This window comes from Serinus canaria, chromosome 3 (genome assembly GCF_022539315.1).
Source record: "Serinus canaria isolate serCan28SL12 chromosome 3, serCan2020, whole genome shotgun sequence".
In the NCBI taxonomy this organism is placed as follows: domain Eukaryota; kingdom Metazoa; phylum Chordata; class Aves; order Passeriformes; family Fringillidae; genus Serinus; species Serinus canaria.
The window spans coordinates 30793151-30819439 of record NC_066316.1 but is presented as its reverse complement, the minus strand read 5'-3'; the positions used below and the strand labels follow the sequence as shown (position 1 = coordinate 30819439).

At 36.5% G+C, this 26289-nt stretch overlaps 1 protein-coding gene across 1 annotated transcript in view; it reads right to left on the bottom strand.

The window, feature by feature from the left end:
• PDE10A (phosphodiesterase 10A) overlaps positions 1-26289 on the bottom strand; it is a 168038-nt gene that overhangs the window by 13327 nt on the left and 128422 nt on the right. The window contains exons 8-18 of the mRNA XM_030236088.2: positions 24389-24439; positions 22505-22563; positions 19790-19841; positions 16085-16227; positions 13830-13922; positions 13070-13256; positions 11585-11727; positions 9430-9513; positions 6898-7048; positions 4154-4309; positions 814-986 (exon numbers count right to left, since the gene is read on the bottom strand). Coding sequence (XP_030091948.1) covers positions 814-986; positions 4154-4309; positions 6898-7048; positions 9430-9513; positions 11585-11727; positions 13070-13256; positions 13830-13922; positions 16085-16227; positions 19790-19841; positions 22505-22563; positions 24389-24439 — 1292 coding nt within the window. The remainder of the gene's footprint in view (positions 1-813; positions 987-4153; positions 4310-6897; positions 7049-9429; positions 9514-11584; positions 11728-13069; positions 13257-13829; positions 13923-16084; positions 16228-19789; positions 19842-22504; positions 22564-24388; positions 24440-26289) is intronic.

Here is a 26289-nt window from a genome sequence, read left to right as displayed (position 1 = left end):
GAATACACAGTACAAGTCTATAAAAAAGAAAAGATGGCATATCTTATTGCTGCATTTCTTTGTTCTTTAAAGAGAGAGGGGAAAAAAGTTCTTAAAAAGAGGAAAGACTACTTCTGAGTCTGTCTCAAGGCACTGTCATTGATTCGTTGGAATAAATTCAAACTCTGACAGAGCAAGAATCCAATGCATAACTCTGTCCTATATGCTGTCTATATGCTGACAAACCTGTTCATAGAGTAACTGAACAACATCAGGAACCGAAGAAAATCATTATTAGAATAAGGCACACACACACAAAAAATCCTATTTAACCAAATTAACAGCACAAATCTGTGGTTTGTGAATTTAAGTTTTATAAAGAAAACTGGCAATTTAATTTAAATTCACTTGTTTCCACCCAGTGGAGAAATTAAGATGGCCCTTAAGGACACCTGCATCTTTGTTAATAATCCCTATTCCATGTGAAAAAGCACAGAGCTTGCTAACCTGCATGTCAGTGTGATGGCAGTCATTAAAACTGTACCAAGAGACAAATATACCAAATGAAATACAGAAATACACATTATAATCAATTGATAAATGCAAAGTGCACTTCCCCTAAGTTAAGATAAAGAAGTCATCAGCCATGTAAGGGCCAGTGCAAATATAAAGCAATGGCAATTACTATTACTTATGTTAATTTTACATACTGCTGGTCTTAGAGATCACATATGTAAGAAAATTACCATTCAGAGATAATTTTTTTTGTTTTAAAAGAAGGTTTCTCTTTCCAGACTAATTCCACAGGGATCTACTACTGGTTTGCTGTTTTACCTGTGTGTTTGGTTCTTAAGGTTTAATGCTCCTGTCTGATGCAGCTCTTCCAGTTGTTTTCTGTTTCCAAAATACAGGGCAAGGTCTGTGGCGATGATGGCTTTCCGGATGATCTCAAGTACTTGCTCATATTCGCTGGAGCTCAGATTGGAGAAGACATTGTGCCCTTCCAGCTATGAAAAAGTAAAAAACCAATAAAAAGCACAAGCTCTAATTCTGAGATGATTTTAGTCTTTACTTCACCAGACAGGTTACGACGGTTTTACAGCCCAATGACAAGTTTTGTTGCAAATTCAAATGTTAATAGCCTGAAATTCCCATTTTTATTCTTCCTTTGTAAACGCTGTCACAAAAAAAACTATGACTAAGCCACCAATTTGTTTTTGGGACTGCTCCTCTTGAAGCCTCAAGGTATTACTAGAAAAAAATTACTGAAATATTTTCTTTGATTTAAAATCACTATAGACACAACACTTTCAGACAGTGTCGACTCGGAAACTTGTGATTCAATTCTGATCCAGAGTCTGCAGTCAAGATGGTAAACTGAGTTCCTGATTCACTCAAGCATAGTTTTGATACTCCATAAATACAAAGTATGGATAAAAAACCACTCAAGTTAAAAATACAAAACCAATTTGTTTTCCTAATGTTCCAAATGAAATGCATCTGAAATCGCTGCATTTACTGACATAATTTTCTATACAAAAATAAAGTTAATTACTTGGATGTATATGAACATTTAGAGGGAAAAGCTGCTTTGTTCAACCTTAAGGTGAATGACTCATAAACTAAAGAGAACAGTTTGTGCTATGGAGGCTCTGGTAATGCACCACTGCCATCACTTTGCAATTTCCACAAGGTAGTAACGCGAATTTAACTGACAATATGCAAGCACTGTGATCACTCATGAAGCTATATCACATTTTGAAAAGTCAAGACTATCTACTGTCTCTAAGATTTGGAAAACGACTTGTCAAAAGTCTTCCTACTGTTGAGAGGAAGCAGACAAAAAGGAAAGATAGAATGAGCTAGCCATGTCAAGGTGTGCACATTCAGAAAAAGAAAATATCATAAAATATATCAAATGCAGAGATATTTTGACATTTAATTGGCATTTGGGCTGAAGCTCAAAAAGTTTCCTTGACTTTCATCAAGCATTTACATAATTTGCTCAAAATAAATCTTTTGCAGTACAAATAGGCTTGGTTTCTCTCACCATCCGGAACATAAACATCATTTTCCAGGACTTTTACTTAGACAAGTAGATTTATTGTGAATAATGAATAGAAAATACAATCCATCTCTGTCTCAATGCTCCTTTGACAGATTTCTAAGTCATAGAACATTATGATTAAAAAAAAAAAATCAGAACATTTTAGTTCATCATCAGCACTTTGGGGGCAAAAAATTACTACTGGGAGTTCTCACAATTAAGGGTTATGGAGTCCCTTTACTCTCTAGCCTTGCTGTCTAATTCCTGGGACCAGGCTACTTGTCCTAATATTAAAATTATTCTGCATTCTACTCTTGGGCTTTAGAAGCTGCACTCTCAGAAAGACCACTGTGACAGCTTCTGTTCAGACTACTCAAGAAGAACTGATTCTGTAAAGTGCTGACAGAAGCTGACACACAAGTTTGTGTCACTTAGGCTTCTGGGTAGTACATACAAAGTACAACTCCAAAGATTTTGTCCTTTGCCTGCTGAGCTACAGCCAGTGAATTGAATCCCGTGTCCTAAGTATGGTGTGCACTCAAACTGCAGGTGGATGAGCAAAGCAGCTCTGAAGTTTCAAGCAGTTAAAAGTACTGCAGGTTACTATGTAAAATTAAAAGTCAGATAAACCCTAAAGAGCTTGGAGGGGTTGGTTTGGCTTTATTTCCATCAGTCCATGAATTCAATAACACTTTTTGATTCAAACAAAATCCAGCAAGTCCAAAAGGCTGCTCTGGTCTGCCTTGGCTGCTAATTATCATCCATGGGTGCTTTCAGCAGCTGGTGTCGTGAATCCACTCTACAGCCCTGGTCACTAATCCCCCTTTCCTCACTCACACTGACAGCAAATGCAGGAGGTGACAGGGAAGCAAAAGGGTTCCCTGCCTTCATGGCAAATGGGATTTTCATCAATTACAACATTTCTGCCAGAAAAAATGCAAAATGGTTGGGACAGTGAAGTGTTAATGACTGAGGAACATGCTCACATATTCACACAAAGAATGAACACTAAACATCTAATGCCATGCCACCACTGAAGGATTCAATTACACCCTCCTACATGAAGGACCATTCAGAGATAAAGCTTCCATTCTGTGATTAAATGCATATGATATCTAAAACCATAATCACAAGATGTGATTCTGAATACAAGACAGAATATGTATTTTTCCTAACGTATTATGTATTTAAGAAAATATCTTCCCCTGAGAAACCAGAAAGAAAGAAAGTAACAATGAATCTGTGGCACAGTAGCAAGGTTAGGCTGTAATTTGAGTGTTCATGGAAAACTAAAACTAGTGAGCACAAATACTTTATGGACTGGCATTGGTTCAACAGATAAGAGTTCTCACTCTTCTAATTGAGAATTATAAAAATTTCACTCATGAGAAAATATGTGTCAGTAGCACACCTGTATTTGTCCAAAAAGTGTCTGCATGTTTTCTTGCAGTTTTTTCTTCATTAAACATGAAGACACATGATCTCATACTGGGAACTCTCTTTCACAGAATATTAACTGACTCAGTTTTTTTTAATTTCAAATTAGCAGGAAACAAATAAGCACAGAATGACATAATGAAATAAGTTTATAATTTTCATGCATGAAAAATTAACATCTCCCCTTTCATGCCACACAGTCAATGTTCACAGAATTTATTACAGCGGTTTTCAAGTTTCTCACACAAAGTTTTGCCAGTACTTGAGTTTTTATTCAAAATTTCAGGATGGTTGAAGACTTTGTTGAAATACATTATGACAAAAAATATATATGTATCAGAGAAAATTATTTTTGGTTTTCAAATCCTATTCCACATGGTCATAGGAAAAGCCTCCAGAGAACCAGAAGCAAAAAGCTTCAAAGGCAAGCCATAAGTAAAGACCCTCAAAGACACAATATTTTTATAAGTTCAAGATTTTAAGAAATCTGTGTTTTGCACTATTGTTGAATCCATGGGTTGCTAATTGTGAAACCTGGCTTGCTGTAATAAACCTTCTACTCATCTAAATGAGTACTATAATAGAGAAATTTAACTAAGCATGCTTCAGAAAATCTATTTGACAATGATGCGACTCCTCTTTCCACCAGTGGACACTAAGGCACAGAACATACAATTTCAATAATCCTACCTGCAGGATGGACACAGTCTGCGAGAAGTGGTGCTGTTCCATTGTTGATGTGGAATAGAGAGCAGCTAAGGGGTGATCAAATTTTTGAAGGTAGCTGTTGCTGTAACCTCTGTGATCCAGGTCGTGACACAGGCATGCAACTAAAAGACCCTTTCGCTACAAAAAAATTGACACAAGCATGAACAGCAAGATGTATTTCCTGCCCCTAGATGTCACTCTCTACCCAAAATACTGCAGAAGTTGCAGTCTGCTAACACTGCCTTCAAACAGCACATGAAGAAATATCCTTAAAAATGAGAGAAACATGACAGTAAGGACATGCTGAATTAAAATTCTTGGTCCAATTATAATTATATTATGCATTTAAAAATCTTTGTTGGACAGTAACATACTCTTGGATGGACTGTGCTTCAGAAGAAATCTGCATTTTACACAGTCTGGTTATCTACTGATCCTTACCATGTTTGTTAAAAGAATAAAAAGAATAGTTATTGAGGGAGAATAAACTTAAAATATGTATGATTTGCTGGTCAAAGCAGGTGCACTGAAGTTCACTGCCAGATCTGCTCTGCAACACTCCTAGAAATGTTAACCAAATCTCCTAGTGGGGCTTTTTCCTAGGAAGTCACTAACATGAGTCATGGACAATGCTGGACAATGCAATTGTAAACAAATAAAGACAGTCAGCGGGTTTTTTATATAATTAATCCTTAATATCCTGATAAAATGGAGTCCCTGAAATCTCTTTTTCAAAAGAGATTTTCAAACACAGCTTATGTGTTTGGAAAAAAATCCATTAATGTTTATGACTGTCACTGTTGGCATGAAGTACCATGAAAATTTCTTGAGAGACCCAATATCTTTGTCTTATAATTGGTTCTGATGAGTGTTCAGTAAGCAAGGATAAGGCTATAAAATGAAGCAGAAAAAGAATATTGATTAGCCATCTATTAAGTGCACAACATCCAACCTGGATACTACATCAAGAGACCCATGAATCTGTGAAAAAATAGCAATGATGCAATTAGAAATTCTATCATGTGCAGAAATAAGGCTGTAGCAATGCTAACTGTATTTCTGATTTTGAGACATTCGCTTCTGTTTTGAATGAAATCTTTTCAATGCTGCATCTTGTGAAGTGTATTTTTAAAAAGCATATAAAAACACCTGGGTGATGCAGCAGCACGTGTCCACACAGATCCACAACAGAGGAGGAACTCTTAGGAATATAACACACACCTCTCTCACTTGATGTTGAGCAGTAACAGCTTGTCCCAGTCTCAGGAAGTCATTCTTGTCTCAGTCCTTCAGGATTATACAATGCTTAATAACAGTACGCTTGTCCTTGTACCCATTTTGGTACCTGCTTGCATCCTAAATCCTTAACCACCACATTTTTCTCTATTTTTCTCCCAATCAGTGTCTCCTTTCTCCTTTACAGTGCTTTATCTTCCCATCTCTAAACTTACTGAGGTTCATGTCAGCATCCCTCACCTGAGGTCAGCCCATCCCTAGATCCCCAAACTTTCTTTCAGCAGTTTCCTGTGTTCTTGTTGGATTTATCTCCAGTATCAAGAAAGGAGACTGCTGAAAAGAGCTGGAACATAGACTGGGGATAAGACACTCAAACAGATGAAGGCTGGCTGGAGTTTGCAGGGAAAAAAGACAGTTTCCATCTCTCTGAACAGCTGTCTCTTTTGCTCTCCTGTTCTTTCTAACTCTCCACATCCAAAGAGATGGGGCTTACTACTGGGTTAGTATTGAACGTTATCAGTGCTTTAAAAATTCTCTGAGGCTGTACTCCACTTCTTTTTTTTCTTTTTTTTTTTTTTTTTTTTTGTAAAGTAATACTGATTTTATTTTCAGACTTGTATAGCTTGGCCAAATTTCAGCATATGCCTGGCATATGCCACTTTTGCATTTCAGTGTCAATTTTCAAGTCTCTGCTTTACAGCGGGATAAACTAGACCTTTTCAAATGAAAGCTCAACAAGTTTCATTTTACTCACTAAAAAAACTCTTTGATTTCTACTAGCATGTCTCTTTTAAAGAGCCAAGCAATTGTGTCTGGAATTTCCTTAAAGGAATCACCTTGAGGAAGTTAACAGGGCCTGGAAAATTACAGCCCAAATGGATAATATTTGGCAGTTATACACAATTGTAAAAAAGTTCTCCGAATCAGAAATTTCATGCAACATTAATTAGAGACAGTACTCCCTGTTATACCATAACTCAGAAGAAAAACAAGTGACAGTTTTCCATACTGTGTATTAACATTCTAAGCCTTCCATTTCACTAGTTATCTTTTCCACTTAGTGATCAGTGTAGAGTTTGGCTCTTCTCCTTCACTCACATATGTCAGCCGGCTCTGCAGCCCTTGTCCTCCTATTCAGGATCTCTCACCGACCTCACAGGATTCAAGATCCAGGGTGTTTCCCTCTCTCACAGAGGGACAGATCTGACAGGCAATGTGGTTGTAAGTGGGCAGGGAGAACCTCAAAATTTAGACATGAATTTATAGCAAATCAACCATTGCTTTTTAAGGGGAAGTCCTTAAAAACATGACTAGGTTTAGGAATCTGAGTAATCCTCTTCCCTCAAACTCTTTACTCACACCCGTTCCTCCATGAAGACCTTTACATACACTCTGCCCAAGCTGATGAAAAAACTAGCATAGAAAAGGTACTTGAACATCAGCTGACAGCTCTGATGAGGTGTGGTAACTGATACCATGATGCCATTTACCTCCAGATCAGTGAAAAGCCCCTGGTTGTTCTGCAGTATGGCATACATGCAATGGGCCACGGTAACTGCATGCTTCCAGTTGTGGTAGGGCACGCGGCGATAGTTCTTCTTTACAGACATAGTAAATCGGCACAGCTTTTCAAGTTCAAAGCTAGGAATAAAACAATTTGGTCAGAGACAAGACATAGGAACAGGAAAAACAACCAGCAGAGGAGAAAATATGGTCTTTGATATACCCTTCTTGATAGGATTGACTCTCACTGTGGATGACTGATTAAATGACACAAAGAGTCACTGAAGTTTGGCAAGAACAGAGGATCATGAATTACTGACAATGCTCTTGGTTTAATCTGTTAAATTCAGGAACATAAGTCATGCTACCCAGCTCAGTCAATACAATTGCAGGACCTTCCCTGCTCCCAGAAACTTAAACTGATTTCTTCCAATTGCTTATTCAACTTGAAATACAGTACAACTCTGCATCTAATGGACAATTTAAAAACATGATTTGTGATAAAAACAGAAAATTCAGGGATTTTTAAACAAAGGACCCAGAAGAAATAAACCTGATTAAATACAGGTGCTCCACGTGGACATTGTGAGAAGTGGAAGATTTTATTTTTCCAATACTTGTAGATTTTTCCTTCCAGTTTAGACTCACAGAATAGAAATTCACATTTCACTGTTTCTTCACTTCTCACCGAACAATATTTTGCCAATGACTTTTCCCCTCATAAAAAGGCACTTTTCCTTTATTCCATTTTTTTCCCCTGTTGCTGCAATTTGACTTTTCTTTTATGTTCCTTGTTTTAATAATTTCATGGCTATCTCAGGAAAGAGGTACTGATGTTCTAGTTTTGCAGTACTTGTGGGGTGAGAAAAAAACCTCAGTGTCTCTGACCTATGTGTAAAAATGTAGACACATCTACTACATGGAAACAGGCAGAAATGTGTATTTCTACAGTTGTGTGCTGAGCAAAATAATTATTATTCTCAGCCTTAATATGACATTAGGAAAAACAGAGGCATATTGTCTTTCAAAAAACTTTAGGCTTCTTTTTTAAATTATAGAAAGTCAGACAGCAATAGAACTATTGCTTAAATAGTACATCATAATTCAGAATATCACAATAGTCATCTACATCCAATCTCAACTCAATGGTTATTACATGATAGCACAATCATAGCCAAAGGAAAAACCATTATCTGTGATGCCTCAACACAGAATACTACTACTTCGTCCACTGCTGTATTTTGTATACTTGATTAAACTAACAAAATATTATTTCTTCAGAAGAGGAAATGTATTCAGTATGATAGAATTTTCTCCGAAATCCTCCCTGGACAGGACAATTATATATTACATGTGTAAATACTTTAAGGCACAACCTTATTCTTCAATATATTAAAACCAAATTTTAGCCTAAAATCTTTGGTTTTGTTTCAAAAGTTTGAGAAGCTTTGTTCTGTCAGAAATAAGTTGTAAGTCCTGTTCCAACAGTCTCCTTTTCAAATGTTTTCCTCACTTTTTTCCCCTAATTTTATCTGTGAAAGCTGAGGCTCATTTGAAAAGCATTAAGTAGATATCAATTCTTTCTCATCAAAGCTACACGTTGAAAGGAAGAGACTGGGAGTCAGAGAGAGAAGAGAACAGAACCAGACTGAAAATACAAACCCCAACCCTGCATCCACAGCCATTCAGTCTGGAATGGAAATGAGATAACTACACAGAGCAGCAGAGAACTGTGTTCAGAAGAGTCACCCACTCTTCAGCATTGAAGAAGACTGAGAAAGATCCTCTGTTTTGACTACAGGTTTTGAGGGCATCCATTCAGTTAGCAAAATAAAATGAATGCCAGCAAACATTTCCTGAATGTTGCTCCCTTTTGTAGGAACATACTTTCCCTTTCCATTGACCATCTGTAGGTTCTCTGTAATTTGGAGCAGCTCCTTTCTTTTAGCAATGGGCAGTACTCACCCAGCTACTGATCTTAGTCATGATAAAGAACACTGAGAGAAATGACAGCAAATGAGGCATTTAATTTGAAAATAATTCACTTCTATAATTAATGCACAACTATGTAAATAACAGATTCATTAGCAAGATAAGATCTGATCTTGGTTTACTTTTACCATATACATTATTAATTTTGGCAACTATATATCTGAAAAATCGGTTTTCATGCACCTTCTCTGCTTTTTATGAAGAGTACTTTTTGTTGCCTTTACTATCTTCTGTCTGAAAAGCAAAATCATCTCAGAACCAAATGATTTTTTTGCAAATTAGAAGGACAACTGTTAGGATGATATCATGGTGAGGTTCTTTACCCTCACTGTTCCCAGATTTTATTAACTAAGGACCAAGAAGGTGGGGCAAGAAATCCAGACCGCTTATTACAGTCCTGTGCAGACCAAACATAGTAAATAAACATCAAAGAAAATACACCCTGAATTAGGAAGTAATTATCTCAAAAATTATAAGTAAATAAACACAGACTTAACAATTAAATAAATAAATAATATACTTCATACCAGGCTGTCCCACAGGACTGGTGAACCATATAGACAAAAATAGCAGGCCAAACATCTTCATATGGACTGATATCAAAATGGTATCTAAGAAGAAAGTTTCAGTTTAGAAAAGACTTTTTCATTGTAAAACAAGTGAAAAACAAGCGAAAATGACTAGGAAATGCATACCCAGCAAGATTCACTTCTTTCTGAATACACACAGAAAGCAGAATTTACAGATTATATTTTTCAGTAATGTCAAGCTATATACTCCTGCTAAAGTCAATGAAACTATGCTCATAGTTTCATACAATCATTTAGTAATTTATGTTGGAAAAGACTCTTGTGATGGAGTCCAAAAGCCAGCTTTTGGCTTTGTTTACATAACAGAAACATATATTTTATATATTTTATTTATATTCTAAGGATCCACAGATTAAGTAATAGTAATAAAAAAAAATCTCTGGAACAATGAGAAATTTACAGGCATTCCTAAAATATTCAGGACTTTCTTCCCAGGAATAGTAAAGATGGTGTCTCTAATAATATATTTATTGACCTTTTTTCCAATAATTTCTGTCATAAATAGCAGGAGAGATGCTCTAATTTTGATAAAGGAAAAATCAGATTTTACTGCCTAAAAGAAATCAAGCTAAATCTTCAAAAATTTAACATGTAATACCATATCTTTAATGTTTCACTACCTGAAGACTTCTCCCCTCCCCTGAAAACAATACTGAGGCCTAATTTTAGGGACCCAGGACAGAATAACTGGTTTTCCTTCAATTATTATTAACCCTTTCCCTGCACTTTCTGAGCTGCAAGTCCTACACTTTTTCTCCATGGTGGAACCTTAACTGAACACACTGAACAGCAGAGCAGCTTGTGAGAGGAATGAAGGTAGCTGAATTGCTTGCAAAATGGTGAAATGTATTCTGCTTGAACTAAAGGATGCTAATATAATTTAGAATGAAACCTGTCATCTTTGCAAGTAAAATTCATTTTTGCTGAGGAGGTGGGTTATATAATATCACCTAACAAAGCACAAGAAATTGTATTACAAAGAATAAGCTTCTATTAGAGTGTAATCCTGCAAGCTGTTAATGCTCTGGCATTCAAGCAAATCACTTCAGCATGTAATGAACTTTAACTATAAGCAGACCCTGTTAAACCCACAGGCTTTCACGTCGCTCCCAGCTACAATGCTCAGTGCTGAACAGGAGAGAGCAAGCTCTGGAGATGAGGTTTAAAAAGACAATTTAGGTTTTGTGATTGAAAAGCTGATTTTAGGCACCTGGGTAGTAGAGTAGAATTTATTGATCTGGACCAAAACCAGTGACTTAAAAATGTGATGGCTCCCATTGTTAGTGTTGAGCAGGGACTGGCCAATAAAATGCAAATTGAGGTTCATATTCAGCATAAAGCAGCTGGAAATAACTCAATTATGTCAAAGAAAGCCTAAAAGGCTGGATGGGAAGTCCTCCTCCAAAGTTAGGCTGCAACTCTACCCTCTAGCACTGGGATATTTAACCCTAAATTATCCTTCTCCCCTTCTTCAATAAGCACAGGCAGATACACAACACACACAAACTCACAAAAAAACCAAAACACCCCCTCACATACACACACACCCCCAAAACCAAACCAAAAAACCACACAACCCAGAAAACCCCAGGAATGAGCTGGGAGAAAGATGTTTAATTCTAAAACATTTCTAAGGGGATGAGATCATGCATTGGGTGTTAAGCACTGATGTTCCAAGCACAGCTTTCTCTCTGGCTCTGAGCTGACAGTGATTTGGGACTATAAGAATGAAAGCTCATCTCTACAAATCCTAGGTAAAAACTAATGTTTAAAGCAACTACTGCATCTACCCATGCCTGTGGAAAAATTCTGAGTACATATAATTTTATATCTTTGATGGATAAATTTTGTTCATGGGTCATTAAGTATATGACCCATGAACAAAATTTATATTTCTTATACAGCTAAGTATAGAAAAGTATAAGAAAACAAAATTTCTTATACAGCTAAGTATAAGAAAGCCAGAGATAAAACCACCATGATATTGCTGTAGTTCAATAATGAAAGTGCTCCCTACAAAAACTCCACTACAAATAAGAAAAAACAATTACCAGGCCATCTACACCTGCTGCTACATTAGAAAAATACTTACAACTCAATTTCTTTATAAATATGTGGAGGCAGTGTACAGTGCATGAGGTTTTGCCACTCTTCTGCTGTACAAACACTATGGTAGGACAGCTTCTCCATCGTCACACGGTAAATACACTCTGAATGACGAATTCTGTGGTACATCTGAAAAAGTAAAGGCGTCCATGAATGTGGAATTTTAATAGAGAAAAAAAAATTACTTCCTGTATTCAAACAGTGATTATTACAATACACATCTGCAGAAATGATAGTGCTTTTGACTGGGCAACTTCACACATGAGAAATCAACAGATTACACTGAATTCAGTAATGCTGGGAAACCTCTTCATCTACTCAGGTAAATATCTAAGGCTTAGCTGACTTTTAATTGCATGTGAGCTCTCCCAAGAAAAACAACCCAAGGTCAGGAGTCAAAAACAGAGCTAAGTCCCTTGCAAAATTCTGACAGAAAACCTATAACAGGACACAATTTATATTTTCTGCCACTGTATGAATTCTATTAATTGGTACAAATTACTGCTTTCTAGGCACAGCAAAAAGCATGTTTATCATAACAACATTACTACTCAGTATGAAAAATAAGTACAGTTAATTACTGAGAGGTTCAGACACAGCATGGCTTTCAAACCAGTGAGGACATAACAGTGTACTAGTTAAAAAATCCTCTGGAGTTGTACACCCTGAATGGCAACATTCACCATCTAAAAGTAGTGAACTCACACACCTGAGTGTGCATAGTCCCAGGTGTAATTTATATACATGCCATTCTACCTGCCTTGATCCAAGAGAAACAACTTGAGGCACCTCAAAGTAATAAAATTTGCTGTCCCGGTGTACCACTGGGATGCTATTGGTAAAATTCATTAATGTAAATCACCAGGTTTAACTGGCATTGCATTTTATCTTATCTCCCACGAATATAAGTCAGTTCTTCTGCATTGCATTTTTACTGAATTTATTATTTTACTATATTTTTATACTTATATAGTAATGATCATTATCTTGATTATGTTTCCTACAAGCATAATAAATTATGAGATGATAAAGGGTTTTAGGACAAAAATAGCTACCCACTTTCATGTAAAAGCAAGTATACACCACAGCATATAAGTGTAAAAATTGATCTTTGAGTATTAAAAATATGGAATTGAGAGAATGTATAGCATATTACCATTTCCCAACTAAATTTTTAAAATGTAATCCGAATATATAAAAGTAAATAAGAATCATATTTTTTAGTGGAAAAGGGAAGGCAGATATCATACACATTTCAGAGCTTGCTCTCTCAGTTTAGCTACACGAAATTAATATATCCGGAGTATGGCTGTTTCAAATGAAATCCATGTCATCCTCTTAAAATAGAATTAGTCACCAAGGAATACAGCATTAATTCAATGAAATAGACTTACAAATCATTTTAATAAGCTGTAACATCAAAATACTTAAGTATTCTCATTATAACTTAAAAACTATAAATAAAACTTACATTAGCACAGTGTAAGGCTAAAGCACAAAAGACTGCAAACATTTTAAAGTTGTTCTCATCAGTTTTAGAGAAGGCACTTCCACTTATTTTGTTCACCATCTGCACAACACCTATTACACTTCCTCGGCTCACAATAGGCATGCACAGGATGTTTCTGGTTGTGTAGCCTGTGTAGAGGTCTACTTCTCTGAAGAGCCACAAAGGAGAAAGAGAAAAGAGTTAATATCAATGGGTATCTATTCCTTGATTCTCAGTGATGTATTGATGTACAATATACCTAATCATTTTAAAGTAGACCTAATTAGTACCTGTAAGAATTTCACCCTCAAAACCTGCAAATATTTTTATCTACTGTGCCATACTAATAAAGAACTTTTTAATCCTTTATTCTTCATTTGCAAGACAAAGAATTAATACTGCCTCAAACAAAGAGTTAAAGAACATTTGGGCATCCTTAGGCATGCTATTTGTTAGTGAACTGTTTTTCTCCTATGAAACAAATGAGATTGCAGGGAGACTGATAACGAAAATTGGCAACAGTCTAACTAAATTTTTCTCCATTATACTAATATTTGATAAAAATACTTTTATTTGTATTTTAAAAGTATCTCTGATGGCTAAAGCATTTAATAAACATCTATAATTACCTCCTCATCAGAGGACTACAGCTCCATGAATGAATCTCAATATGAAATATAAGTGGTAATTTTATGTAAAAGGTTTGATGAGCCATCTTCCCCTCCAATGAAGAGCATCCTACCTGTTAAAGCGTGGGTCTGCATAGGCATCAGGGATGTTAAGGACTTCTCCTGTTCTTGCCACTTGACCAGCTATTCCTTTTTCTATAGAAAATCTGAAGAAAATAAAAATGTGTATTAGCCAAAACATGGAAAACACATTTTTCTAGTGGAGTCTGTCTTGGGCGTTCCCAAGTAATGGGTGCTCCCAACCAGCGCCATTTTCTTGCTTTGAGGAGAAAAATCTTACAACAACTAGTAGCACATAATAAAACAAAAAGCACATCCTAACAGATACCTTCTGAAAACATTTTATATAGCTACATAGTTTAATACAAAACATGACATACATTACCATTTCAGTGACAAAAAATCAAAATCTTCAATAACCCATGGGGTTATCCCTAACAAACATAACATTTGTACAGAACTCAGACTTGTGTTTACATTTAAATGATATTGATTTTATTATGACTTTTACATATCCATTGCTTCTTTAGACACAACAAAGGCAACATGGAACTTGTTTCTTTGGGTGGCGTATGTGTGTGGATTTGGTAACAAACTTTTGGAAAAGGACCAGTGGAAATTCCATAGCTGAACATTTTATGGATTTTCCATGGGAATGACTGGCCTCTTTCAGGACAATCAAACAATGCCACTGTACTACATGCGTCCCTTAATCACCACAAGGAATTTAAACACAACAAATACATTCCTAAGTTGTATCACAAAAATCTGTATGTCTGTCTTGTGAGTAAATAGTTTTCAATATTTCGACATTAGGCAGTTATGACATAAAAGCAAAATATAGTTTATGGAGAAAAACACAGAAAGAGAATCATATGTGGAACGCTTTGAAGTCTAAATGTACCCTGATAGTACCGTGGTGCCTGGTATTGAAGTTAGTGATAAAGCTGCCAGGATTTCACCCTGCACACCTGACTTCAAGTTAGATTTTTCTGTTGTTTCTTATGATAGGTACATCACACCAGCTTAAGACTCCTTCCTGATGACTCATGCAGTGTCACTTTCTTACAGATATTTAAGTTGCACTTCACTTCCAGTATACAGTACTTGTGAAATGGCTCACACTCTTGCACTTAGAATCAACATTTCAATAACATACAGAGAAGACAGAAAGATATAAGCAAGAGAAACAATTATCACGAAGGAGTATGAAAGTGCATGTTAAAGCAGGCCATCTTCTTTAATTTACACCACCTCCTTGCTTGTCAGTACGCAAATTGCACCAATTTTTATTCATTCCATTCTCACTCACACAATGGTAAGTGGGAGTAAATTTGTCTAAAGGAGTCTTAGTGAAGACATGAATCACATCTCATATTGGCCCAGAACTTTAAAAGTGCAAGGAGGAAATGAAAAAACTTCTGATAAAAATCAACGCTGAATATTTTAGGAAAATCTTAGTACAGGATATATAGTCACAAAATTCTTTACTTTTAAGAAGCTGAAAATCTGAAACCTGTATGCCTTTGAAAATCTTAGTGTGGATCTATTAGGGATTCATATTATTTGAAAAGTGAAAACCACTATATTTACTTTGCTGTTTAGCCTCTTTCATTAAAAAAGTGCAGAAGTGTAAAAAATTAGGTAGCTGTGACATGAAGCAGAAATATACGTAACTTTTAGTCAGAGAATCTTTTCTAGTCATTACCAGACAATATACATTTTCAAATTCACCACTTTAAGCATTGTTCAGCATCACAATTAATTGAAAGTTTGACAATCTAAATTCACACGAGGAAAGTAAAATCAAATTACTGAGGTTGAAATCTTCAAAGTGAATGACCAATCCATACTCAATTCCACATTTGCCTATTCCATCCATAAGAAGTACAAATTGTGATTTCCTTGCTTTGGATGTTCTGGAATCGCACAAATTTTAATTCCTCTTGGGAACCCTCTTGGGAAAAAAAGTCCCAAACTGGCAGACTATGGATTAGGTGCACTATTACCTGCACCTTTACCTACCTCAGAACACCTCTGTTTTTTTCCCAACATGATTTCCAAAAGGACCGCCTCCGGAAGACGGCATTTCCAGGAGTGACGTTATAGCTTCAGAGACGTTGTTTCGATGGCACTGCAATGTCATTCCCAGAAGTACTACCTTCTGGAGGCGGGTCCTGGTGGGAATGATATCACAGTATGACAAGTATTGTCAGGGTACCTGCAGATAGGCACAGAAACTGGGTAATAAAATGCCTGCACTTCCATAGTTAAATTGAAACTGCACTCTTCTTCTAGCTGTTCTTACCTTATTTCTTTGGTCTTCTTGAAGACAGGTTTTCCATCATTTTCTTCTCCAATATCAAAAAGATCTGAATACAGCTCCTTATTTTTGTGGTCAACCTGGAAGAGTGCACACCTATCTGCATTCACCAGGTTTTTTGCATATATCTACAGAAAGAAAACAAAACTAGAATTAACGGTCATGAGTTGGATTATCTCCAGTCAATTACCTGATAAAAATATACATCCCTGTATGATAAAAGTTTTGAGAAGCTGTCCAGTATGGAAATCTGTTTGAAGGAGCAATCTTTTAGAATACATTTCAGAAGTAAAATCTTGAGTTCAATGTTTTCTTTGTAAATTTGAGTGTTCTCCTCGAGAAATGCAGGAATATCTTCAGAGATTTGAAAGTTTCCCCCCCAAAACTAGGCTTTCCTGTTGAATTGTTTTTCAAGTCTTTCCAAAATAGTACCTTTCTTCCCTCTATGTTCAGATACTATTCACCTTAACCTGATTTTAAGAAGATAAGTTAAAACAGGACCTAATAACAATTTTGGCTTTTTGCCTTCATCGTCAATGCAAATATATTGGTATTGAATATCCAGCAAAGACAGACATAACAGAGAGTGTAGTGTTTGCTTCTACAAAAACTAAGTGTGCCTGTAAAAAACAATGACCAAATGATCCTTGTGCGTCCCTTCCAAGTCAGAAATATTTTGTGACCCTGTGATTCTGTCATTAGAGGTATCATTATGGATTGTCCTGTGCAGAGGGACAGGAAAAGGCTGTAACCTCCTATGTCAGGGGGCTGAGACTTAGAAATTGTGCATTACAATTAACAACTAACCAAAGCCCAAAAGTACCAGCCACAGCCAAGGAAGTACCACAGTACAGCAACAGATTTGCATGGTCTCTATCTTTGAACCAACTAGTTTTATCTCAGCAAAAATAACTCCCAGAAGCACTGACTGTCAGAACAGAATCTTGTCTTGGGAACACAGCAACTCTTCACTGAAGTATTTCTCAGACATACAATAGTCTTTCTGAGAAAAAGAGGGAAAAGTGAGACAAAAAAAATCAAACAAGGATCACTGTGTTAAGATGCCAATACCCAGGCGCAAGAACTGTCTCTATCTAATTCAGATAGGTCTCCTGTGTTTCTTACTTGCTCAGAAAGTACAGTAACTGCATGGTAGAGTAGGATCTGAGGTGGATCTCTCCACCTTTTATATAATACCTACCTAGTCATTCAGCTACAGAAAGAGGCTAACAAAACCGTGGCGTGCAATGCATGCAGTTGGTATGTGTTAAGGATTCATAAGACTTCCATATGAATGATCTTCCCCACCCCTTCTCTCTTGTCTTCCAAAAATAGAAACAAAACAATTAAGTATTTTGTTTCCCACTAATGCAGACGGACAAATATTCAGCAGAAAAAACCCCATATGAGATGAAAAATCATTAACTGAGAAACCCTAGTTCTATGCCATAGGAGGCTGCACAGATACCATCTAGCCCAAGTCCAGAACTTGGAGGGCCCTCCCACACAGACTGAATCTGTGTTCAGGAAGATTCTGTTGTATTCTATTCCATTTACTCCATCAGAACAGAAAAGTCAGGGAGACTGCAATCTAAGAGGTAAGATTCGTGCATTTTTTCCCCCCTTAGAGCATTAAGAAATTTAAAGACCTTAACCACTTGGATTGCTATTGTTTTGCTCAAAAGAGAGGGAACAGAAACTGTCAGAAGGACAAGGGGTCCAGTAAATGCTTCTATTCAGATGCTGTATCAGATTTCTTTGTAAAATCTACAGCACAGTGTTGATTTTATACAATTAATCTTTCGTGGTTTAATGCATATGACTCAAGATCTTACCTTGGTCATGACTCATGCTTTTCAAAAATGATTACTTAAACAGTACTAATTGAGAAATAGTTAATGGGATGAGAGAGTTTTACTTCTAGAAATCCCTTGCTCAAATCCTGAGCAGTGGTTGAAAGAGAATACCAGTACAAAAAGTATGTTCTGCACTGTCAGTAGGGAAGCCAGGGACCACCTTTCTCATAAGCTGCTAGTAACTACTCAAGCAGAAGGGCAAGAAAATTTCTAAGGCAACTTGAAATTTTACCTCCCTTCCTTGCATTTACATTCAAAAACACCTTTATGTCACTAGTTTTGCTCAGAGATTTTGATGAAAATAAAAATGAAAATAATTGAAAGAAACACACAAAATTTTTCTTTAGTATTGCAGGAACAAATCAAACCATAAGTGCAATCATCAAAAGGCAAAGTAGTGAGAACAAGTTTCTCAGTTTCTCAGAAGAAATTGAGTTCTGTTTTTTTCTCACAGTGAGGTACAGAATAAAAACACGAAGCATAAAAGCACACTAAAAGCATGCTCCCATAAAATGGCAATAAATGTACAAACTCATAATTCAGCTAATTGGCTCAAGAAAGAGACAACAGATACAGCTTTAAAGGAAGCTGAGTATGACACATCACACAGGTTAAAACACAGAATCATGATGCAGCCAAGTGTTGGAAAAGATGATGAAAGAGTAAGCACATTTTACTGCCAATTGTGTTTTCCACTAGATCTCTATTCACAGGGAAGAACAGTGAAGAATATCAATATTTGTTCTCATTGCCATATGTTGTGTTGTACCAGTTCTTTTAAATGCTAAGCTATTTTTAAGAGGTTCATTTAAATTGGAAAAGTCAATGTTGAGAAATGTGTCCTATGTGCAGAATTCTTGACTGTGTACTAACTAGAATAACACAAACACTGCAGAATATTTTCCATTACTAATTCACGTTTCTAAATAAAACCACTTTATTGTTGGTTGTGTTCTAACATCGCTGTCTTTGAATAGTCTAGCTAAGAATATCACTTTGAACACTGGGGCATGCATCAGAGCACTGTTGAAAAGTAATTTTGTGAACGTGCAAATTTTAAACAATGGTAATCACAGACCTGATTCAGGTTTACACTTAGGAAAAAGAGCTGCAGAATGCAATGAATGTGCATATAGCTAAAAAGTATCATTCACATAGCAGTCAAGATGTTATAAACAGCCAGTTCACCCACATTTGTTAACACTATTCAGGAAATAATTCTGAATTCAAATTTGATTTAGCAACTCATAAACTACTTCTGAACAGTGCTTTAAGTCATTAAATATTTATTTCAATGGGAAGAACTAACCACTTGGCTTTAGTGGTTTCTATAAAACATTGACTGACTGTCACTGTAGTTATGGGTGTAGTTTTCCAAGGTCTTACACATCTCATTCAACAATTGGAAAAATACCCCAGGAGTAATTTTTAAACTCTATGCCCTGCTACAGACAGTAGTTTCTTCAGCAGTGTTTTGTAGCATGAAGCAAATTGAATTTAGAAGAAGGAATCAACATAACATGCTGAAAAAAAAGAAAACAAGAAGCCTTTCTGTTACAATTTTCACACTTTCTCAGAACACAAAAGTAACTACTTAGTTCAGACACAGTCCTGTTTCATTCCTTGTGAAAGCTGTGAACAGAAGTTGTTGCAAAAATGACAAATCAAGCCATCCTTTACCACCTCTTCTGTACAGACATGTTTATACTATTTGTATTATGTATTCATGACAAACAGCTCATATATCTCAAAAACATAATGTCTTCAATGGAAGGAGAATGAAGGGCTTTAATACCTACAACTAATAAACTTGGAGGTGAAAAAGACAACTTACCATTATATGTTCAAGTAGAGAATCTATTGCAACTATATTATCAAAATATGTTCTGCAGAGAAAGAGAAGTCAGTAAACATTGGCATTTAGTCAAACACTTTTAAAATTAGTGTCAGAGGCTCTTGTTTCACTACAGCTTAACATGGAGCCAGAAAAGGTGAGGACAAACTACTGCACCTTGAAAATCACTGACTGGCTTGCTACAGCACAAGGGAATTAAGAAATGGCCTGAGCTCTGTTCCCTTGAGCCATTATTCTACAGAATTGAGAATATTCTTTATTATACATAGAATTTTCACTGACTGGCTTGCTACAGCACAAGGGAATTAAGAAATGGCCTGAGCTCTGTTCCCTTGAGCCATTATTCTACAGAATTGGGAATATTCTTTATTATACATAGAATTTTCTTTGCAGAAAATGGAAAATACTACCAAATATTGCCTGCTGTGAACTGAATAGGCTCCTGCTGAGCAATACCAAGAATGCATCAAAATGCTTTGGCAGCTCTAACACATTGAAAATTTTAAAACTAGAAAAGGAAAAGAAATAAGTAGAAAACAACAATAAAAAAATCTTTTAAAATATCAAAAAATGGCTAAATCCATGTCATATTATCTAATCCTTAACACTAGTTAAAAGGCAACTATTTAAGAAACTCTTAATGAGCTTTCTCTGTGAACACCAGATGAAGTTGAAGAAAGGGAATGATCTTGTAACTTAGAAAATAAAAAAGAATTTGAAAAAAAATCTCAGTTTCACAGCAAAGTGGTAACTGTTCAAGGACAGTCAAGAACATTGAAAGATAAAGGTCAAACTTATTAGTAAAAGAAGTCTAAACCTTCCACATGCCGAGTATTAATAACTCTCGGATTACAATGTTCCCAGCAGACAAAAGGCATTGTCCTGTGGCCTTGAATATACACACAGCTCAGTTCTGCTTGGGTCTAGTGCAAAGGAGAGACAAAATACACTGGTCTGACACTGTCAGGGGCATGAGGAGGTGGAGCACTGAATACTCTGCCCTTTCTAAAATGTTACAGAACATGTCCCAGTGACATTGCACACTACAATTTCCTCACTGACAAGGAAATTCTCCTCCCATGATAGAAAAGATACAGACCACTTCCAAGAGGAAACTAATTATTTTCTTGCTGATACAAGTCTGTGCCAATGTGAAGTTCATAAAGATATTATTAAATGATATCCTAGTTTTGTGCCTTAAAATACAAACTTTCTTCTTTCATTGAAACTAAAAAGCTCTAGCAAATGATAATGCTATTAAGAATTATTCTCTTACAGAAAGGCATAATAAATATTTGCAGTACTTATTATCTTAAAAACTTTAAACAATTACAAAATTCTTTAAAACAATCTCAGTATTATGCCAGTTCAAGAAAAAATTACCAGTCCATAAATCTGGATAGATTAACATAGTTTTTTGGTAAATTAGCTCAGTATGGGTGTTAGCAACATGAAAGCACTCTGGAAAGGAATATAATGGTGCAAGACTTGGTAAGAGTGCCCTTTGGGAGACATGCTCTGAATTATGTTGCAATTAGAACAAAAAGGTCATCCTGAGGAAAAAGTACAGAAAAACATCTGGATACAACCAACTTGCCCTCCTTACAAGGGGCAGACTCCTCCCTGTAGTTTATTACTCTCCCTTCCAGCTGGGTCAGCTTGGCTGCCTACATTCCTGAGCAATGGCATAGGAATCTGGGACATTCTCTAATCTCATCAGTTTGAGAATTGTTCATCAAGAACCACAGAAGTGTTTGCAGCAAAAATACAAGACATTTCATTTTTCCACAGTATCATCACTACTTTGTGATGCACTTTGAAATTTTCCTACCAACTGGTTTCATAAAACACTGTTAAGCACTCCAGACTGATTTACCAAAAGTACAGCTCTGGTTTATCTTTTAATTTATTGGTTATCTTTGCTATTTGAAGATTCTTATAGCAGTGACAAAGCAAAAGAGATGAAGAAAGAGCAGATCACCTAAGACACTAAACTAATTTTGCAAGTGTAAGCTCAAGCTTTCACACTCTTTCTGTGCTTTCAAATTAATCTTGCCTTATAGTGACAAGAAATTAAAAGCAAACATATTACATGCAATAAAAGTCTTTGAAAATTAAAACAGATACTTCAGAAAATGTATGGGAAGAGCAACCACATGGCATCCCTGATTCTTCAAGGATTTAACTCTGAAGTCCAGATATTTATGAACACATGCATTCATGTTCAAAAAATTGTTGGGAGAATAGGGGAGGCTGAAGCACACTAAAAAAGTTTCTGTAAAGTCCTCTCAAGCCTTCTGAAATTGCCATGAGACACCAAGCCTATTTTCCATTTCTTAAAAGATAGCCAGATTTAACTCTGACAGAAGAGGGGGGAAAAAAAAGAGGGAAAAAACCCCAGTAAAAGATCACAAGAATAAACAAATTCTGTAAGGTATAAATGAATGTGACATTTTCATCTGCACCACCACCACCAAAAAAATTATGAAAGACATACACCACTGCCACACATACCACTTTTTCTTGTCCCTGTGCTGAAGTTTGCTCGCCCTCTGAAGTGTGCTTTTGCACCTGCTTGTGAGCTACAGTGAGTAGCTTCCACTACTGCTATTGAGTGAACACAGGTAATTGGGAGGAGCCACGCTAGAAAAGCTCATCAAAACCTCATGAGATCATCTTGCAAATCACACTTACTTCGATACATCAAGCAAGAAGTCATTCAGTTCAGTCTGCTTGGCAAGGCCCCGGCACACCTGGAAGCACAGATCATAGAACCATTTGCTCCAGAACACTGATGCCACAGGGAAAGTGAAGTACCATCCCTTTAATTTGTATGAAAATGAAAAAAAACACCAGTACTTGTGTGTGTGTGTGTGTGTGTGTGTGTGTGTACATACATACATTATATATCTGCTACAGCACAGCATAAAATTAAAGCTGAATTTGTGTGCTGGGTTTCAATCTTAGCTATCTAGCTGCTGAGTTAAAACTGAGAAACACAAGTAAAATCTTTCCTAAGACTCACTTAAAGCTGTTGGTTTTTACACTTGTTCATGCTGTCTCAAAGGCTGTCACTGACTGCGATTATGGAATGAACATTTCCTTACCCAGACCCTCAGATTTTCTGAGAATGTCAAATATTTTGTTTCCCTTCTCCCTTACCACATTTTTGCCACTTTTTTCCAGGCTGCAAAGTAGCATATAGACACAACTGTAGTCTGACATCAGACAAGTTTAACCAGGCTAAGCAGCAGATGATATATGCTCAACTTAGGGAGAAATTAGCATGAATATGAATACAGAAAATAGTATGCATACTTCTTTTTAGAAGCAAAATGTTAGATGAAGCAAGGCTTTCAACTTGTATTTTTACTTCACGTATTTGCATACTCAGTATCTGAAGCACAACTGTACATCTGTATATTACTAGAGCAAGCACTGAGGCCAAAAGTAAAACAAACCTCTACTGCTTGTACATTTTACACTCATGAAAGCATCACTTTAAGCTAGCAATATCTTTCATCTGTGCAATGTGGATACAAAATGCCAAATCAAAACTCTTGCATTCTTCTCGTGCAAAAAAACTTGGGAAAAGCAAGCCTTCTGCTGAGAAGAACAAAGAGAAATAAAAATGGATGAGCTTGAACTTAACTTTCTCTGTTGTCTTTTGTTAGATGTGCAAGACTTCTCAATCAAGGAGAGAGTAATTCTTACATAGGTGAAGCTGCAACTGCATGCAATTGGAATTCTACTAGTGTACAACAGCCTGTGCCAGCTAATTCTGCCTAGATGGGAATGACACCCCAAAGTCAGTGACTTCCAGCACAGAAGCAGAAAAGATTAGAGACTGCAAGAGAAAAGCAGGAAGCTTTCTGCATGTCTTCTGACAAGTGTGTGAAAGACACCTTGAAAAAAGGAATGTCATTAATTTCCTCCTGGGAGTTGACAGAAGAATCTATTTTAGCATCTTCTCTGAGTTGACAGAATATGTTTAGTTTCAGTGTTACCATCCTCTGCTGGCTGAAGTAACAAAACCTATTAGCAAAGCTGCTGGGGTTTGCTAGAGCAGCTTGACACTGAAGCTCCATTAGGCACCCAGCTAGGGACAGCATGAAGCATCCTTAGTGGCAGTAGTTACAGCACCATGAAGCAGCTACAGAGGATGGATTAAAATAGGCTTTGCTAGCAACACTTCATAATTTCAAACTGAATACCAAAGCAGGAGGAAAGCAACCAGTTAGCCTAGCAGTTGCCTTTCTACAAGAAAAAGAAAACAATGCAGTCCTGCAAAGTTGTTGTGATAAATCTGCTTTAATCATTATTTCTCTACTTTGTTCAAATTTCTTTCCTTTAGTACAAATATTTTTTGTTATTTGATCCATGATTGCAAGTGAGGAAAACTAGTTCAAAAAACACCAAAAATGTTAGCATATTTTTCCAGGTTCAAGGAAGGGGCTCTAATCAATGCTTAAGCAATAACCTCCAGTTAAATCTGTATTTAGTCCATGCTCCTACTAAATACATTCTGGAAGACAAGATACAAAATAAAAAAAAAAATTAAAAACCACTCACACTTACTTGTACTTGATGTATTGCTACAGAAGCCCATGCAAGATTTGCTGTTGCAACCTGCAACAAAAAAGAAGAAACTCTCTCTGAAGTAACCTTGAAAACTGCACATCAGTGACATGCCTCTTTTCTCTATCTACCTACTAAGTAAATTGACTGAGCTGTTTTAGACAGTCAGGCAGTAACAATTTAAGGGAAGACAGTTATTTTGCAAAAGTCTTGCAAAAATGTACTTGCAAGTGTTTCAATTTTAGAGCTTACCAATGGTTTTCAGAAGCAGAATTGGGCACCCATCAGCTCAAAAACACAAGATGAAAACAAACATTTCATAAGCCGAGGGCTTTAAAAATTACACTGTTGAAAGGCATCTGCCATAGAAAAAAAATATGCCTTAACAGCTTTCTGGGGCTGTATCTCTTCAGCAATAGCTACTTCCAGCTGTAAACAGGCACTGCTTCTCTCATTATTGTTTTGGTGGCAGAAGAACCAGACCTGATCCCTCAGCTCAAGTGTTTGAAGTATGACAGTTTCCAGGCAACATTTCAAACAAATGTCATGTAAACTGCAGCTAACTATGATGTGCTACCATGCATAATCTCCTGTCCTTGAAGCACAGGAGCTTTAGAGGAACACAGGGAACAGAAGCACAAGAGGTCAACTTTTGCATGCCCCCCTCAAGGTATCTTTTTATTATATATTTTTAAACAGAACACTTTGCACACATTTCATAAAAATTGTTAATGGCATCCAAAGGCTTTCTGAAACCTGAAAATGAAAAGAATGCTTTAGAAAACTGAGAAAGTGACCTTAAAATATTCTTAATTTACTAATAATGTACTTTGATTTAGCAGCCAGTCTTTTCCAAGTAGAACATTCATAAACTTTAGCTACAGAAGCTATTTCATACAATATAAAACATTCATATTTTTATAAAACAATGCATGTGTGAGATTTATCTGAATTGTAGATTGATTAATGCAATAGGACAATTTTAAAAAGTAAATACATTGTGTGTCGGCTGCAGAATTAATGAAGCCTGGTTTTGTATGAATGCCTGTTCTTTGTTCTCTGAACAAGGACAGTGGCACCACCACACTAATCTACTTCCCTACCCTGACCTCCGTCTACTGGTGAAAAAAAACAAGCTGTGACAACAAGCTGAAGTGGCATTAACTACCCAACTAATATACACATGTAAACATCAGGTGAATGCCAGAGTACGTAGCTTACTGATAAACAAAATATACACTTGACAAATACTGCTGCTGCTTTCCTTCTTTGGGAGGACTAGTTTTAGTATCTCTTGCCTGAATATCTTGTGTCCTTTCCACACAAATAATTCCTGTTTAGCACAGCTGAACTGCACCATGGTGGATCTCATACCACTGTCGAGACAACACTCCTGGCTAGAACTCACTCAATTTTATCTTAACTGTGTGTTCAGGTTCCCTTCTCTGGAGGATGGCACAGAGAAGAAATTCATCTTTACATCAGAGATATCCTAATGGGACACAACAGGGATCCTCACCCTGATATGAGAGCAAAGATGCACTTTGAACACCTTTAGTACAGCAATGGCCTTTGCAACACCTGCTCCATTGTCAAATCCATTGGTATTTGGCAAACAGCTCCTTACTTCAGATTGACAAATGGATGTGTATGGACAACACAGCTACACAGGACTTATATGAACAGAGTAATGCATGCAGAACAGTCATGGAAAGGGGAAGATGAGTATGAATGAGAATTTCTGGATGGAGAAGCATAGAAAGTTAAAAAAGCAGAGGAGAGCTTTATGAGCACCACCTAGACTGGCAGGTCATCCAGGTGGCAGCACTTCTACACACAGTTTTTAAGGGCATCTAAGTCAGGAGACAAAGGACAGTGATCCTGGCAACTCACAGAGATGG